The sequence below is a fragment of the Cucurbita maxima genome, unplaced genomic scaffold (genome assembly GCF_002738345.1).
Source record: "Cucurbita maxima cultivar Rimu unplaced genomic scaffold, Cmax_1.0 Cma_Scf00001, whole genome shotgun sequence".
NCBI lineage: Eukaryota > Viridiplantae > Streptophyta > Magnoliopsida > Cucurbitales > Cucurbitaceae > Cucurbita > Cucurbita maxima.
In genome coordinates, this window is record NW_019272017.1 from 9,219,475 (window position 1) to 9,237,804 (window position 18,330).

An 18,330-nucleotide genomic window follows, 5' to 3' on the forward strand; every position below is an offset into this window, starting at 1 on the left:
GTTTTTAAAAAAATTCAAAATTACCTTTATAGTTAGTACCATGTTTAAAAAAAATTCCCAAAATTTATAGAGAGTAGTATTAATATTTTTTAAATTTATAGAGAAAAAATTCACAAACAAAATTTATTACAAATTATTTTTGAAAGTTTGAGGGTATCTTTAAAACAAATATTAACGTTTTTATCCAAAACTTTTGAAAATTGTATTTTTGAAATAAAATATTAATGGTTATATTTTAACTTATTTTTAATTTAAGTGTATTATTGAAATTTTAAAAAATTTAAAGATATACATGTTTTTAGACAAATACACTGTTAAATATTTTTATTAATTAAATGGCTTAAAAAAAAACTCTTTCCAGTCAAAATATATTGAGCTATCAATTTATTATAAATTTTGAAAAGAAATATCCCAAAATGAATTAAGAATTAGCAATACAGGAATATATATATATATATATTATTTATTTATTGTTTTTGTTTATGTAAAAAGAATTTATCGACAAATTTAATTATTCTTATAAAATAAATATATAATTTTTATTTTCATTTCATAACGAGCCTGGTTACAGGATATTGACGCTGATTATATGGGCCTGGATACTTGGGCCGCATGAATGAACGGCCCAACAACCAAGACATGAAGACACACTTATTTCTCAATTAAGTATTTAGCGCGAAAAGAAAGTATTTATATAATTTCCACCCCACGCGCGCCTCAAGTGAAGGCGTCGCCGGACGAGTTTCAGAAGTCAGAATTTGGAATCTCGTACTCAAAGACTTTTCTCTCTTTGCTTCACTTCACTCCCCCTTCTGGTAGAGATACTAGGAAAGGCGCTGCTCCTCTTCCTCCTTCCATTTATGCCGGTGTTGAATTCAATATGACTGGACATAGTCGACGGAATCCTCGAAGCCGAATTAAATCCTCCTCCGCTGTTGACGGCGGTGGCGACGGCGCGGTTCGTCAAGCTCCGGATATTTCCAGACGCCACAGAGATAGAAATACATTGCGTCCTTGGATTCGCATTTTCGATGTTAATCTCAAGGTCTTGGTAGGTTTTAGCTTCGTCGCATTCTTCGTCATCTTGTATTTGATCAGAAGCCTGATAGTAGTTGGAGATCATCGCACTCCTAGGGTTATTACGCCATTTCCTGCTCCAAAGGTTATCGACCTTCCTCAGGTAGAGAGTTAATTGAACTATTTGTTAATTTTTATCTTCCATCATTTCTGTTTCGCTGTTTTTTTTTTTTTTTTTTAGTTATAATTCTTATGCCGTCCTGCATTTGCTGGTTTTCGAGACAGTTTCAAGGTGAACATAAAGAGAGCTTGTATTGGGGAACTTATCGACCTCAGCTTTATCTTGGAATACGAGCGAGGTACTTCATCGAGTTTGAAAATAATGTTTCGTCGTATATTTGTACGCTCTACGATGTTTTTCAACAATTGAACTTAAGTTTTCGAACGTACAGGATTCTTAATTATTCAACGATTACGTAGGAAACACTTTATTATGCTACCACATATTCTTTTGGTCCATTTAGAAAATGTGTATTACCAAGAATTCAAACTCTGTACTAATAAGCTTAACGTTCTCGGCGGTTCGATTCTTTGGTTGTGTTCTGGAAGTAGATTTATGCTGTCCAAATCACTGTAAATAGTTGGTATATATTGTTGGATTATAATATATGAATGAATTTCTATGATTCAAACCTCGCTAGGCAGTGCATTCTTTCTGTGGTGAGTTCTGATACTGAGTTTCATATTTTCTTAGTATTTAGAGTTCAATATCCGATATGTAACTTTGGTCACTGTAATGATAGTCTTGACTAAAGCCAATTATTCTGCGTCAAATAAACACAGATTTTGTTCTTCTCTCACTTTATCAAATGATTTATACGAATATCTAGTTCTTTAGCCAATGAATAGTTCTCTTATCTCTCAGGACTCCACTTTCATTGCTTGCTGGCTTGATGTGGATAGGTGTTCAGAATGGAAGATATGTCATGAGGCATGTGTGCCAAGGTTCCGATGAACTAAGCTCATATGGCTGGACACATCATAATGCACGTGATTTTGGGCATCAAGTTCTTGTTGACCACGATATGACTTTGACAACAAGTTTTCTGAAAACAAAGGAGAGTGGTAGTGGCTATGGTGGAGATTGGGCTGTTCGCATTGAAGTTAATAGCAAAAAGTAAATGGACTTAGTAGACGAATATTTTAAGCATTTTTTCCATTAATGTGGATTTAATATTGAAGGACTGTCCAGAAATATTATCTTGAGAAAGTAGGATAATTGGACTGGATTTTTTAGTAAGTTCGAACTTATTTTGTGGCACAGTGGTTGTTGTTAGCCTGATCAAAGATCTAGCTTTGCATCTAAAGTTATTCCTGATGAACAAAGTCGATATCTAGCACATTCTTTTAGTGCATAGTCTGTCTTCTACTGAGCCACCTGTACTAGAAGGTTTCCTGCAGGTTTCAAAATTTGACTTTTAGTTTAATTGAGTCACAAACTATGCGAATAATTTTTTTTTTCATTCCCATTTAACTTGTTTCTTAAATGAGACATAGGCTTAAGGCCGGAAATGGTTTTTTTTTTCTCTCTTTTGAGAATATGTTTAATTTTATCATGCTTCTTTTGTGAGGATAAACATGCTCTTATTATTTCTTGCTGGATTTGCAGATCTGAGGAGGCCAAGGAATTGTTGAAAACTGGACATCATTTTTTCTACTTGGCAGATGAAGATGGAAATGCTTTAAGTTTGAGTAGAGATGCCATGAACATTCATGAGACTTCACTCCTAGCATCAGGTTCACGAAGAGATATAGGAAATTGGCAGTTACATTTAGAATCTAGGGTAAATTCCTGAAAGCAAAAGTGTGATGCCTCTCCATAGATTCTTTTTTGAAATGTCTTCTCTAAAAAAATTAGTTCTCTCAGTTTCTTTCTTTGGATTCTTTTTAAATGAGGAATTATTGTTTTTCTCCATGATTAAAGTTCAAGAGAATATCTGTGTTAGATTTATATGAACTCTTATGGGATGCTGTTGACATTTACTACCACTGCACTTGCACATAGTAAATTTGGCCCATCCCATATCTGCTGACTCTCTTAACATATTGTTTTAATCACCCACCTATCTATTTTCTGCACTTTCTATGGGACCACGAGAGGACAAATCTCCATGATCATCTGTTTCTTCTGTAACTCTCTTCCCCCAGCCCCTCACAGCTCAATCAAACATTTTAATGGAACATCTGCTACTCCATCCTTTTCTTTCTGATTTCTCTTTTTCATAATTGCTTGTTGAAGTAAAGTTCTTCAATTATTGAATTACCTCCTGAATATCTTGAAATGTGTGTGATTATGTAGTAGGAATTGCCACTTGCATAATTTTCTTTCTTTACTCAAACTACTTGAATTTTTTTTTACTTAACCACTGTGGTAAATCTGGTGACATCATTTTTTTCTTATGGTTGCCCCTGCAGGATGATGTGCAAGTCCATTTTAGTGGTTTTAGGACCGGGCATTTTCACAATTTATCTGAACTTGTCCAGGACAATCTTGGTGCACAAGTAGGTTAACTTTTCTTTTTCGTACTAGTTTAAAATAAATGTGGATGCATCGTGATGTCTGATTTTTTTCACCTTGAATACTTTTTTTTGGCTTTACATATCTGCGTCTTTAATGTTCACTGAACCGACATGTCTTTGCACTATCTGTTCTACCAGGCAAGAAAATTTGGTCGACTGCAGCTCTCTGACACATCTGATGACTCTTCAAATATTTTAGTTTTCCAGGTATGCTTCCATGTTGATAAAACTTTTCTTATCATGTAGAAATTGGGAATATCTAAATCATACGAGTGGCACCATTTCTTGTTTTGTTCTGTGTAACTCATTTTTATTTTACAGATCTCCGGAAGAATTCCATTTAGAACAGATTTGGCTTTCATCTCCGGAACTGGTTTTCCAAGTTCTAGAGAAGAGGAACGTGTGAACAGTCTTACAGGTGTTTATGCTTATGTTTGGCTTTCATTTCCAGAACTGGTTCCCACAAGATCCAGTTTGTAGTTGGCAGTAGTTGTCATGACCCAAATTTAGAATTGAGAAAGGATATAAAGCTTTTGTGTGCTCGTGTGTTGATAAGAAACAACTGTACAGTATAAAAAGTTGGGAAACTGGAGAAGAATAAAGAAAAACTATTGAATTGATTTGAAGTTTTGTGTGTATCTCTATAAAAAAATCTTTTCATTTTCTTTATGGGATGGAGAGTCTAATTCGTGTTTCTGCTTTTGTGTGCTTACAATGTTTGGGCATGTCACTTCAATTAGGTTCATCATTAACTGATCGATTAAAAGAGAAAGAGTTAGAATTTGATACAAGATTTGAGGAGCGCTTTGGTTTGGGGAACAAGGTATTTATAATTTTGAGATCTCTCTCTTCATCATTTTATCATTTATATTTTGCAAGAAAATTTCACATCTTTTGTAGTTTATATGCAATATTTCTCTCTTGATGGTGGAACTGGATAAGGGCAAATCAATGCATGATTTATTAAATTACCAGTGTAAACTAATTTAAAATAAGATTTGGTTGAACTGAGTAACTAGAACTGTTGGATATAGTGCGTAGCTAGATGCCATTTGGATGCCCTGACTCTAGATATCATTTAAAAAACGGAAAAGAAGAAAAATATTATGGTGACCGAGGTTGCTGTATGTAAATTTAAAAAATATATTACTATATTCTAAGCATGTCAATGCTTTTGATATTCCTTTTAAGCAAGAAACAGTGTACTTTAGAACATTACGAATTATACGATATAAAGGTTGTACACTCACAATCTCATTTAGCTAAGTAAATTTGTATATCATTAAGCAAATTCTATTCCCAAATAATGCAACATTTCCCAACAAGTTGAAGTTCAGTAACCCAAACGACATATGACCCTTTCATCAAATAATAATCTCTCATCTTAAACGAAAATTTCTGCATCTTTTCATATTACCCAGTAGGGCTTTTTTTACACCAATTTCTGTAGTTCTTTATTGTAAATACATGTTGTTTTGGTAAAAATGTATGATAAATTCCCTCAAAAAATGTCTTTCATGTTTGAAAAAAAAAAAAAAAGTTATAAGAATAGTGACACTCTAAACAGGCATCAGAATTATGTCAGATATATTTCTGACACATACCTATACACACTTAAAGCAAAGTATCAAAAGTCGGATGCTTATTCCATAAGAGAAAATACATGTTAGGTAATCTTTTGCTTAGTTTGTGTTCAATACAACATGTATTGAGTCTGTCTCAAAAAGGTCGCTAAGGCAATGACAGATTTCCAACTAAGTGATATTTGCTTCTTTGATTTTAGATTATATTCTGTTAAAGTTCTTAATCTTGTAATTATTCTTTGATCGATCTAATTTTGCAATTATGATCAGTTTGATTTAGAATCCACAACTGTTGGTAAGGCTGCCGTTGCAAACTTATTAGGTGGCATTGGTTATTTCTACGGCCAGTCAAAAATTGCACTCCCAGATGCCTCCCATGTAAGTAGTTGAAGCTTTTCCTCATTCCTTGTTGGCTTGTCTTGGAGATTTTTGTAATATCATATGATTATTATAGAAGCCCCACCCCCTCAGATATAGATGTTATTTCATGCTGGAGTATTTTTTGTCCCCTTCCCTTTTTGTAATATACCTCTCATCGCAAAGTTTACTTGCCTTAAGTAGCTCCATCATTTTCCATATTTATTTCTAGAGCTCTTATGAAATCTCCCAAAGTATCAAATTTAAGGATTGGATTTAGATACTGGATGATACAAAAGAACAGATGCTGGTGTAAAAAAAAAAAAAAAAAAAAAATGTGAATTTTTTGTTGTAATACCACTTTGACAACTGAGGAAATACAGCACTACATTTATTGCAGCCCGGAAGTCGTGATAGTTTTCTTTATTATTGGCCTGCTGAGCTTTACACTGCTGTTCCATGCCGTCCTGTATTTCCTAGGGGATTTTTGTGGGATGAAGGCTTTCATCAGCTGCTGATCTGGTAGGTGCTTATTGTTTTTAGATGTGCAGTTCATTTTACATTTACAACTGCAGATAGATTATTTGCTTTTTGGATAAAGAAAAATTCACATGTTATGGAATTTTACTGAGCTGAGGTTTCATTATTGACCCCTATTCTTTCCACTGTTGAACAGGCGATGGGATATTCATATTAGCTTAGATATTCTTGGTCACTGGTTGGATCTAATGAATATCGATGGATGGATTCCACGTGAACAAATATTAGGGGCCGAAGCTGTCAGGTGATTGCATGTTCAAATGCGTGATGCTAAATTACAGTGAACCTCTACTGAAGTATCTTCCACTTTCTTTCCTAATCTCATTGCAGTAAGGTCCCGGAAGAATTTATTCCTCAGTATCCAAGCAATGCAAACCCACCAGCACTATTTCTAGTCTTGCGTGGTATTTATATCTCAATTCCCTGTCATGGTATTCTGTGTATGGTTATTTTATCTCGCTCCCCAGCCCTCTCCTGCCTCCATCATCTTATTGTCACATCTATAGATATTAAAAGAAGAGACTTTCTTTCCAGAATTAGTGAGATAGACCATGGGTATACTGCTAGGAGTTTAAAAAAAAAATATATATATATATATATATATATATAATATTTGGGCAATAGAATAGAAAAACAGAAATTGTGATAGTGCCAAGGGTGTTGAGGGACATAGTAAGATGTAATTAAAGTTTCAAACTCCAATAATTTTTAAATGTATTTCTGATGGAGGAAAATTTGTTAACGATGCTGAGAATTCCTACTATGTCTGCTACATAAAGATACATTGTTTTGTAGATTAAGCACAAAAAGATACATTGTTTTGTAGATTAAGCACAAAACTCTGGAATTCTTCTTTCTTGTTTATTTATCTAAATAAGAGACGAGAAATGTTAATGATCATTGATCGAAGGGTTTGTAGAAGTGACATAATGCGAACCTTGCTAGCAATTCTTGGCTTGCTTATTTCTTGGAATCATATCTCATCGTCATATGGTTGCACATTCCCATTAACACTTGCTGTGTATTCAGAAATCTGGCATGCGTGGGTGCTGTGATTGTTTAACAAACTCTACATGTTCTGCTTCTGTATGTAATCTTGTAACCAGTGAATATGAACTTACTGTACACTGGTTATAGTATATTCTTGTGGTCTATAACATAAATTATCAAATAATTTGGTGGAATCTCTAGCTGCGATGTTGGTGATCAGGTTTATTTCTTCTTGTAGAATTGGTTCATGGCCTAAAGAAAAATGCATTTACAACGACAGAAAGCTCTGAGATCTCTTCATTCTTAGAGAGAGCTTTTGTCCGCTTAGAAGCTTGGTTCCAGTGGTTCAATACTACACAGCCAGGTGTCTGCATCTTGTGTTTTATTGTTTTTTCAGGCATTCAATGGTCCTTTAACTATGCTTGAGAACATATTAGTTATCGAGCCATTTGAAATTTCACTTTTTATCCTCCTGATTGACTGAAATATCATTTTGAGGAACACAGGGAAAGAGGCAAGCAGCTATTACTGGCATGGAAGAGACAGCTCTACAATTCGTGAACTTAACCCTAAGGTTTTTGTCATTCTGAACTCCTCTTCCTTTGCGCTACTCTGTTGGTCTTCTTTATCTTACCAACACGAATGTCGATTTATGAATTTTTCCATCATTAATGATTGATCTTTAGTAAGGCTATACATCAGAAGGTCAGTTATTTGGATGATCCCCACAAGAAGTCCTTGAGGCCTCCTCTTTCATTTAATCAATAAAATTTTTTCCTACCCGAGAAAAAGGAGCTTGGTCTTCATAAATAATCTGGGGTGATTTGGATTCTCGTGTCGGTATGTGGTGAGGTGAAAACATCTCTTCTTCTACGTGGTTATGGATTTTGTGGTTGTCATAATTCTGTTTCACCATTGGTTCTGGGAAGAACTAGGGAGTTCATTTTTAGTTCAATTATACAAAAGTAGAGTAAATAAAGTGTACTAAAGTAGATTAGTTGTGAAGGTGAGTTAAGTACATCTGTACTCATTCAGAGAAGACCATCAAAATTGGAGCTCCGCATTAGGGAAACAATTTGCAGGTCTTATAAGAGTGTGGAAATTTCTCTGAATCTTTGTCAGTGTTGCAGAAACATATTTCTCTAGGCTGTATCAAATAATGACTTTGAAATTTCTCTTTTATGCCTTAGTCAACAATATGCTAGACTTAACCAACAAAGGTTTATCTAAAATTTTCCACACCTGTAGACATTGATGTCTGGGTTGGATGATTATCCTCGTGCTTCGCACCCAACTGATGATGAGCGTCATGTGGACCTCCGATGCTGGATGCTTCTTGCTGCGGATTGCATGCATTCTATCTCGGAGCTAATCGTGAAGGGAAAGGAAGTTGGAATGGTAAGTTATTAACAGATATTAATTTAGTATCTCATATTTTCTTTTTTTAATATACCAATGAATTCATATTATGCAGGTTTATAGTTTAGCAGCAAAAACTCTTTCGGATTTTGAGCTTCTGAATCAGGTTGGTCGTCACTTTCATCTATGCTGGAAATGTATTTAAAATGTATATATAAAGATAATTACTTATGCTGGTTGTCTTTTTCTTAAGAAAATTTAAAATAGGAATAACTATTAAATTTAACTATGATTGATGCCTGACCAGATGCACTTCGATGATGCCCATGGAACTTATTTAGATTTTGGAAATCACACTGAAAAGGTATTGCCTCTGTACTATCATTGCCTTCACAATATGACTTCAATTAAGTTATCTCCTAGAAATCAACTCTTAATAGGTGGAATGGCTGTGTAAATACGAACTCTTAAAAATGTTCTCTTGTGATACTGTGTGTTTGAGTCCATTCTTGTGGTGCTTAATGCAAGGATTGGTTTCATGTAGGTTCGTTTAAGTTGGAAAGAGGTGATGGTAGAGCAGGGATATACAACCCGACAACTAATTCGGGAAGTATCGGGAACGCCACGACTGAGAATGGTTCCTCATATCGGTTACGTCAGTCTTTTTCCACTCATGGGGAGAATCATTCCACCTGTAAGATTTGGTAACATGGAGCCATTTCTGTGTTTATTTTTTCCAACGCTGGAAAGGCTTGAATTTTTCTGTTTCTTCTCCCCAACAGGAATCCTGGATTCTTGAAAAGCAACTTGATCTTATTTCAAATCGAAGCGTATTCTGGACAAATTATGGACTCCGTTCCCTATCTAAGACGAGGTACCTGTACTGTATCATAAATTCTGTTTGTTGACGGACCCAAGCTCTGCTGTGTTTTATGTGGGACTAATTTGGGGTCTTCAAAACTGCATGTTGTAGCTCATTATACATGAAGTACAATACAGAGCATGATGCACCATATTGGAGAGGTACAATTTGGATGAACATGAATTACTTAATTCTTTCAGCACTCAACCACTATGCCACAGGTATTTTCATTCCTTCACCTTTTATCAACCTCTTTGTTTTTTTCTTTAATGTCCTGACTGTGACCTGAATAACAGAGGATGGTCCGTATAGAGAAAGAGCCAAAGATATTCGTGACGAGTTGAGAAGCAATTTAATTAGGTAACTATTATGAGCCCGTACAATTAATCTTCCTTTTAATGTTGTTTTCGAAAGATCATGCTTTTTTACTATCATTTTCCTTCGTTAGCCGCTGTATGTATTCGTTTCATAGATATAGAAAGCTTATAGCTTCATTCATTGTTGGAGCAGAAATGTGGTTGGCAATTATCACAAGACTGGATTCGTCTGGGAACAGTATAATCAAAAGACGGGGAAGGGAAAAGGCGCACACCCATTTACTGGTTGGACATCTCTGGTGCTCTTAATCATGGCAGAAGCTTATGCAGAAAGTTAAAGATAAAGGGGAGCTTCAGATAGGTTCATATATATTATTGTTTAATCCCTCCTCTTCCTTTCACTCAAACATAATTTACGTACACACGGCTTGGAGCACATTAACTCAACTGGTTGCAGGTAACATTTTTGATAAATGGTATACATAAATCATCCAAATATTTAAAGTTAAGTTACAAATTGATTTAAATTTGAAGTTAGGAATTTAATTTTATGGTTTAAAAGTTCAAATTCATTACTATAATTTGATAAAGGTCTCAAATATCTTTGGACTATTTAATTAATTTATTAAGATGAAATTCGAACTCTTTAAATCATAAATACTAGATTTCCGATTTAAAATTCGATTACTTTTTCTTTCAATATAAAAAGAAAGCTGATGCCATCTGTTGTGTCATCTAATCTTAACGACTCTTGTTTATTATACGGGAACTTATTGAAAACTTTACTTTCAACAAATTTTCATATTGATTCTTGTATATTATTGAATTTAGTTTCTTATATTTAGAACGAAAAATGAAACTAAACCCTTTTAGAACATGTAATATAACTTGTATTATAGTTTGTATTGCTATTGAATACTAAATAGAGTTTTCAATTTTAAAATTAAAATATATATATATTTTGTAAAGCTTTGTTTCTTTAAAAAAAGCTTAAAATTATGATGGATTTTTTAACGAACGGGAAAAAGAAATACGTCCTTTGGAAAACAAAAATTTCAATATTACGTGAGATGCGAATTCAATTCACATAAAAATTTTGATGTCCCTTTAATTTAAGTCTGGCCTATATCAAGGTCCCTCAGCATTCGTGATGTTTGCACTTTCTCTAGATTTTGCCCCAGCCCCCAAATCCTTGGCCAGTTTGTGACCAAGCAAATTTCATTCCCACCAAAGTCCCTCGCATATAAACATACCTGACCTCGAAGGGTTGGGGTTAGTCACATAAGTATTATACCTAACAACTATGAACAACCTAAGTTTGAAATAATAAGAGGCCTAACATCCCCAAATGCAAGAGATTTTAAAAGTTATATTTGATGAATGTGAGAGTCAGTCACCTCACCTGACAAAGGAATAGATGAATCCAAGGCCTTGACGATGATAATGCTGGCAACGTTAAGAGACCCAACATAGCAACTGTTTCACGCTGCATAACGATTACAGTTCTCAGCCTTCAACACTGCATTGATTCAAAATCGCATGGGTATTAAGCAGTTCAAGTTGAACCTACCTTAACAAGGTACTGACCAACCAGCATCTCTCAAAACAGATGTCGGCCAGCAGTTCCAAAATTACTTGGGCAGTACATAAGAATTTTGAAAACGGATTTTAATTTTGCATTTTGGATGGAAAAATCATGCAAAGTATATGACAAAGCAAAACAATGGCTAGAAATGTGAATTCAATTCCCCCCTTTAACTCGGATCATCTGTCATCTCTTTGTCTTCAGCCATTATGATTTTCATGTCTCTAACGTCTCGCTTTAACACAGTTCCAAGTCTAGCAATGGCCTCCGTCTGCTGCTGCAAAACCTGACACAAAAAAGTAAATATAGATAAAGTTGGTTACTAAATTTACAATAATTTCCAGCAAAACTACAAGTGAGAAAGCAGACTTCAAATACAAATATGTTCTCACCTCCTGCATATCAGCAAGACTCTGTTCGTGTATTTTTGCAGATCCTTGAAGATAGATGGAATTACCAGCACCGGAGCCATTTGGTTGGCCACGAGTAATCATAAGCAAATTTTGCACCCTTCTTGAAAGCTCTGCCCCAGATTCTTTGAACTGAAAAGTGTCCAAGGATATCATTACGATGCAACTTTTCCCTAGTTATAGTTGTAATTATAATTTATGATGCCCCATTGATAATAATGTAGGGGCATGGCCTTTAAATGATATCTTTCAAATTTCATTACAGAATAATGACAATAATGCCATATTATAATAAACATTAAAAAAAGTGAAAGATAATCGTTATGTGATTACTAACATCTTTAAAATGAAAAATACGGCCTTGATTACTAACATCTTATATTTTGAAATAATTTATACGTTCAACAATTAGGATTAACTTGAATTTGGTATACCTAGAAAGAAATGTCCCACGAACTTCCCATGGGAAGGACAATCAATATCTCTTTTCGCATATAAAGTAAAAGGGGTGAATGATACCTACCTGCCTCGTTATCAAACTTAACTTCTCTGCCAATTCAGCCTCTCCTTTCATTACAGGCACTCGGCAACCCTTACTTTCTAGTGCCTCCACAATTCTCATGACCTTTAATTGAAGAAAAGGACAAATTAATACAGAAGCAATTTAGCATCAGTAGCCTTGTAAACTTACTTTATTTTTTGGGGTTGAGAAGGTGGGAGGGAAGGAAAACATGAAGATCACATACTCTCAAAAGACGCCTTTGAAGACCTTGCTCCTTCTGTTTCAATCTTTGAACCCATGGTAGAGTATCAGCTAGAAAGTGCCTCTGAAGCTGTATCCAGTATCTATTAGAAAAAGGAAATTTGAAATAAATCATTAAGGAAGCATAAGATTACCATTTTGACATTGCTTTGAGTCATCCGCAGCCTCTCAGCATCAGCGAGAATGACTTCATCTTGAATCTGCATTAACCCCACTGGAAGTCAGTGCAACAAACCAGGCTACTTCATTCAGCAAACACAAGGACGTGTGAAAAGGAACATTACTTAAAATGAGTAGAAAAGTATGCACAACAAAATAGTTTAAAAAAAAAACTAATGTCATTAAAATTTCAGATACCTTTAGTTGCATAAATTATTTTTATAAACCATAACTACAACAAAACAAATTCTCTATTTGACTGCTTTCAAGGACATTTCACTGGTTACCAAGGACTTTCACAAGGAATGCTGGAAGCACATGCAGATTATGCGACATTGATAACTCATGAATATTTTAAATTTACGCTCTCCACAACTTGAACATAAAGATAGTATTTATCCAAGAACATATTAACAATCTTAAATGAAAACATAAAACTAGTCAATAGGCTATTGCTCTTGTTTCACCAACATTGATGGATGGAATCAAAAACATAACTGGCATCCTATCAAATATAACTTGTGTTTTCTTACATCATAGTTTTAAATGTCAATAACATATGAACACAAGCTTCCACACCCTGCATTATCACTATTTGGAAGGGGAAAGAAAAAAACTACTTGTCGTGCATTAAGTACAGGCACATATGAGGCCGTGCACTGGAGACATTTGAAATTCACCATTATATATAGAAAGGAAAAAAAAAATATATCTAAGAACATTTACGAAAATCTTGCTCACTGTTGGAAGTATATTTTTCTAGTAATGCTTACTCTTTAGTGTATAGTTTTAATGAATTTATTTTTTCTTCATCGTCACAACCAAAAGTATAGTTTCATTTAAAAAACAATAAAAGAAGAGATATTACGTATTTAAATAAACTATAAAATTTAAGCCTAGTTCTAACAAATCGTTCAGTTAGTTCCTACAAAATCGTTTTTATTTTATTTAATAGTTATTACTTACATTAAAAATCATCAAAAATAACTTTTTAAGGGAAGCTATAATCATCAAACTTAATATTAATTTCAAACGCACCATTTTTCAATATTAAACATTAGAATATTGTGTAAATAGACAAATATTTCTTCACTTAAAATTCAATAAAATTCAAATAAATATAATACAGCGAATATAATAATTGAAATTGAAATAAGAATATTCTTAATATTGAGAAACAGGTGGACTAAGCATATAATTCAATATTCATCAGTGCCATTTCTCAAATGTAACTCATATCCATATATCCAGAACTCGAAGTATCGAATCAGATCCACAAGGTGAAAAAGAAGCTCATAGTTATAAATATATGGTTAAGGTTTTTTAAGAACACGCCTGCAAATCCACTACCGCTGATGGAGATAATGACAAATTTTGAATCTATAACAAAAGATATGCAAAATCCAAGAATTTCACGACGCATTTGGCAGGAAATTGAAATATCAAAGAATTTCACGGCACATTCGGCAGGAAATTGAATTATCAAAGAATTTCACGGCACACGGCAGGAAATTGAATTATCAAAGAATTTCACGCACATGTGTAAGTAATTTGAAATACCTTCAAGCGCTGAGATAAATCCTTAAAACCTTGAACAAGCTGTGGCCACAATCGCTCTCTATCCGCACTTTCCATGCCTTCTAGTTTTGCCATTGCCTCAGCCCACATTGTCTGGCAATGCAAACTACTATCCATACTAAGTGTAAATCCGACGCAAAAATTTCATACAAAGAGATAAAAAAATTCTTCAGACGTAAGAAATGCTATATATCGAACTCACATCCGATACACCTGCAGGCTTCGCCCTATATTGAGGATCAGTTACACTGAACAACAAATGCTGCAAAACAAACACAAGTATCAACTTAGGAACAACGGGAGATGATGAATACGTGACTTCCTAGAGCTCATTGAAAGCTTATCATATTCTTCCTCACGATTATCAACACTCAAGGGTTGGCGAGGATAAAAACAAAGACATTCCGTTTCCAGTCGAGAGCAGGGAAACGAACCTTGAAAGCATACTTAGGGTTTCCTGCGTCGTCCTTGTATGCCTCAACAATTGCCTGATGCAGACAATCAAAATAAAATAAATAGGCGAGGATGCAGTAAGATATAGGAGATATTACTAGTTCTTGCCGATTAGTTTCAGAAACGTACTTGAATATCTCGATCAGCCAGGCAGAAAGGAAGCGGTGCCACCGGCGCCATCTGAGTGATCAGTTGAGCATTTGGAAATGGACTGGACTGAGGCGCTGCAAACGGAGTCTGGAAACCGAATCCTGTGGCGCCTCGCTGCTGAAACAGCGGCGATTGCTGCTGTTGTGAAGGCTGAGAAGAGAATGGAGTGGAGAAGAGAGACGAACCGAAGCCGGTGGCAAAAGACGATGTAGATGGAGTTCCGAACGCAGGAGTTGAAAGGTTTCCAAATGCGGGAGATGCCGATGGAGTTCCGAAGGCAGGAGTGGACGACGGCGTGCCAAATGCTGGAGTCGATTGTGGAGTGCCAAATGCTGGAGTCGATTGTGGAGTGCCAAATGCCGGAGTTGTCTGCGGAGTGCCAAAGGCCGGAGTTGATTGTGGAGTGCCAAAGGCGGATGAGGACTGTTGAGCTCCGAACATTGTATATGCAGTGAAGCGTCGAAGAGGAACCCTAACGTCTCAAACCGAAATCGCCATTTGAGAGTCGAAACTTGAGCTCGAGGGAAATGCCTCTCTCAGGTTTTCAGAGTTGGGTTTAAGTGAGGATGGGAAGTAGTCTAGGGCATTGAATCATTTTGCCGCGAACTAATTGGGAACTGATTCAAAAGGTTTAAAAATGATCGGGGCGACCCGACGACCCGCCCCATTTTCAATTTATAAGAAATTTTGGAACTCATTTGGCAATTGCTTTGAAACAATAAAATGATCCGACGGTTGTGCTTAAAAGTATTTCTATTTCTGAAAATAAATTTAGTTTCCACAAGACTTCCAAAGAAGCTTTAAGAATTAAGAATTGTTGTTAAATAATTAGAACAAGATCGATAACATTGCACGGGTGATGCATATTGCCCACAGAATGTCACAATTGCCAGCGGAACAATAGTTATGCTACACTTGTTATAATCCAACGAATAAGTCAGCCGTAAAAATTCTACACTTCATGGACAACGTCGGCGTACGCAGAGTCATATTTGAGAGAAATGTTTTGAAAAATGTGAGCAATTAAATACGTGGAAAACAATTTGAAAAAAAACAATGTTATAAGTTAAAAGCAATTAGGCAACCGCGGCTTTGATAGCATATAACTTAGGGAGGAGAAAGAAACCACTAGTCGTATCCCCTATAATATAGTTAAAATTGTAGGTATGATTTTGGTAGACTGTCATTCACCTTCATATAGACACAACATGAAATACTAATGACATGTCTAAGATGAAAGCATGTAAAAGGGGTTAGAAACGAACATGCATCCATTGACAACACGTCTTAGACAAATCCGACATGTAGCCAAAGATAACACGCTTTGGACAAGCATGACTGTGATATAGAACAAACAGAAACTTGGGATACATCAAACTAACAACGTAAAACTCTAAACTTTTGTAACCTAACAATTTAGTCTCTGAAACCTTTTCGACGAAATCAATTTCATAAATTAATTACAAATATAAAGTCTAGAAGGATGGAATAAATTGTTACAATTTAGAAAAAAATAAAAATAAATAAAATCTTTGAACCGTTACAACGTAAAGCTGAATAACTAAATTACTTCATAAATCTAGTAATTCATTCCACTCTGTACTCAAAATTAGATCCCAAGCCACAAAGTCTTGTCACCTTAATACAATGACCATGGATGAATTCTACTCACAGGTCTCGTTATCATTGTTCGTGGGGAGGGATATGGAGTACGAACACCAAAAGATTTCCAACAGAGAGAATTTTTAATGAATGTTCAGTGCACGATTCAATTATAGCATTAGAAACATAGTTCATCGTAACACGTCAAGACCGTTACCTGCTCGAACTGCCAATATCAAACACTATTACAACCTCCTGTACTAACCACTGTGGTATTCTACAAAAACCTCACAAAGAGGTAATTGTTCAAAGCAAAACGAAAAAAAGTCACGTCCAAATAATAATTTCTGTATGAGAAATCCCTTCCTCATAGTCCTAGCCAAAAGACCTGCAACTTTCGTATCATATTGCTAGTAAAGCCATTAACTACCTAATGTTCTAGCTATGTAACTCAAGTGAGATAAATACACAATCTCCTGAATGAATCCAAAGGCCTTCAGTCCTTCGAAGAACTCCTAATTCACACAAAACATGTTGCAGAATAGCTTCAAAAACTCAAGCGCATAAGAGAGTACAAGAATGCCTAATTTCACAGTAATGTAGACTAACTTCATAGCAACTGCATAGGAATAATGTAAATTTCTGTGCCTCCCTGGATATGGTGTGTGGTAACTTAATTTGGTCTAGTCTAAGGCTCTTCACGTGTACATTACAAAATTTAGAATAACAAAAAAAATTGATAACCCGGTAAAGCAATTCTATTGCCTAAACCTCGTAAACTCGGTCTCTTTTCTTTCAATTGGTAAAAAAGAGAACGACTCAACAAATGAAAGAAATTCCGGGCCATTTATCTCCATGAGTTAACGTAGAAAAATTCTTCTAGCGGAGAAAAACCACTTTTCGAAAGGATCTAAAGGGAGTTCTCCAGGGTGAGCGCTGCCCAAAAACTTTCTGGATTCTCATTGGGAAAGACTCTTCCCCACGGGGAAGAACAGCAAACAAGAACTTATAATTATGACGATATGGACATGTTAATTATGATTTAATCTATTTTGACCATCAACAGAAAAACGCAAGGGAGCCCTCTCCAAGAAACCAAAGTCAAGCAATAGCCAAGGGCATGAAAGAAATGTCTTTCACAAAAACTTCAAAATTATAATTCTTATAAAGAGCGTATGTATTATCATTTCCGGGACATTCAGAAATCCAAAGATTCGAACTGTATGCTAATCCAAGAACAAGATCAATCAAACTGACCTACTTCTTCGTGGGTTTCTTCTTCAAAACCACCGGCTCTTGCGGCTGCGGCTTAGGGTATTTTTCAGCCACGCTAGGATCCAGCCATTTGAGGGGGTGGCGATTAAAGAAAGGCCAATTCGGAACAGTGATTAGTGTGGTAAGAACCACACCGCAAGCATAAACCAACATCATCATCCGAAACGATTCCATAACATAGCCTGTCAAAAAGGCCACCACCGCAAAAGCAACCAACATAATCTGCATCATCTGCTCCGCTAGCTTTTGCCCTTGCCAATCCATCTAAAACATGGAAGATTAGAAGATAATCGTCAGATCCAAATCGGCAGGAGGCGTAAGAACATCAATGAACAAAGATCAGTGAGTACTCCATAGAAAGATTTAACTATAATGAAAAGCCCTACATATACTGAAAATTGGAAATCCTTGGCGCTATGAACAAAGATTTAAAAATATAAAAATAAAGCAAGAATGAATTCGAGAACTGAGAGATGAGAGAGAGCAGTAACCTGAAGGCGAATTTGTTGACCGATGGGGAATGACTAGCGGGAGGAAATTAGAATATGACAATTGCTTTGAGGAATCAGACGAAGAACGCAGAGCGGTATGTATTTACCGGTTCTGATTCGGAAGAATTGAGACGTAAGATCTCGGCCGTCCAATCGATCCCCGCATCTACACGACCGTACAAACAGTAAATAATAGTAATTAATTAGGATGGATAACAAAAATAATTATAATTACTTTTATATTTCATAAATATTTCAA

The 18,330-nt window shown here is 35.4% G+C and overlaps 3 protein-coding genes across 3 annotated transcripts; 1 reads left to right on the forward strand and 2 right to left on the reverse strand.

The window, feature by feature from the left end:
* Positions 1-695: 695 nt before the first annotated feature.
* LOC111492274 (mannosyl-oligosaccharide glucosidase GCS1) lies at positions 696-10,118 on the forward strand. Its single transcript, XM_023141566.1, has 22 exons — positions 696-1,180; positions 1,303-1,376; positions 1,943-2,194; positions 2,687-2,861; positions 3,493-3,579; positions 3,736-3,804; positions 3,919-4,015; positions 4,338-4,420; positions 5,451-5,558; positions 5,938-6,059; positions 6,214-6,321; positions 6,408-6,481; positions 7,306-7,431; positions 7,574-7,641; positions 8,316-8,465; positions 8,542-8,592; positions 8,734-8,790; positions 8,971-9,120; positions 9,209-9,300; positions 9,400-9,509; positions 9,585-9,648; positions 9,799-10,118. The coding sequence occupies exons 1-22, from the start codon at positions 881-883 to the stop codon at positions 9,941-9,943; spliced, it is 2,562 nt and encodes an 853-aa protein (XP_022997334.1). The 5' UTR covers positions 696-880; the 3' UTR covers positions 9,944-10,118.
* A 983-nt stretch (positions 10,119-11,101) lies between these two features.
* On the reverse strand, positions 11,102-15,311 carry LOC111492801 (nuclear pore complex protein NUP54-like). Its single transcript, XM_023142265.1, has 9 exons — positions 14,683-15,311; positions 14,535-14,588; positions 14,303-14,362; positions 14,083-14,193; positions 12,498-12,563; positions 12,347-12,433; positions 12,124-12,225; positions 11,583-11,732; positions 11,102-11,476 (listed from the first exon to the last, which is right to left on the reverse strand). The coding sequence occupies exons 1-9, from the start codon at positions 15,142-15,144 to the stop codon at positions 11,360-11,362; spliced, it is 1,209 nt and encodes a 402-aa protein (XP_022998033.1). The 5' UTR covers positions 15,145-15,311; the 3' UTR covers positions 11,102-11,359.
* A 2,103-nt stretch (positions 15,312-17,414) lies between these two features.
* On the reverse strand, positions 17,415-18,146 carry LOC111493339 (probable signal peptidase complex subunit 1). Its single transcript, XM_023143007.1, has 2 exons — positions 18,071-18,146; positions 17,415-17,844 (listed from the first exon to the last, which is right to left on the reverse strand). Exon 2 carries the CDS (start codon positions 17,842-17,844, stop codon positions 17,563-17,565), a length of 282 nt encoding a protein of 93 aa, XP_022998775.1. The 5' UTR covers positions 18,071-18,146; the 3' UTR covers positions 17,415-17,562.
* Between the last annotated feature and the right edge of the window lie 184 nt (positions 18,147-18,330).

Bases quoted from the DNA above. Each gene is read 5' to 3' on its own strand.
- LOC111492801 (XM_023142265.1), bottom strand. From the start codon at position 15,144: ATGTTCGGAGCTCAACAGTCCTCATCCGCCTTTGGCACTCCACAATCA. The intron at 14,194-14,302 runs GTGAGTTCGATA...TTGCATTGCCAG, and splicing joins AGCCTGCAGGTGTATCGGAT to ACAATGTGGGCTGAGGCAAT. The intron at 11,477-11,582 runs GTGAGAACATAT...TTTTTGTGTCAG, and splicing joins GTCTTGCTGATATGCAGGAG to GTTTTGCAGCAGCAGACGGA.
- LOC111493339 (XM_023143007.1), bottom strand. From the start codon at position 17,844: ATGGATTGGCAAGGGCAAAAGCTAGCGGAGCAGATGATGCAGATTATG.
- LOC111492274 (XM_023141566.1), top strand. From the start codon at position 881: ATGACTGGACATAGTCGACGGAATCCTCGAAGCCGAATTAAATCCTCC. The intron at 1,181-1,302 runs GTAGAGAGTTAA...TTTTCGAGACAG, and splicing joins AGGTTATCGACCTTCCTCAG to TTTCAAGGTGAACATAAAGA. The intron at 2,862-3,492 runs GTAAATTCCTGA...TTGCCCCTGCAG, and splicing joins AGTTACATTTAGAATCTAGG to GATGATGTGCAAGTCCATTT.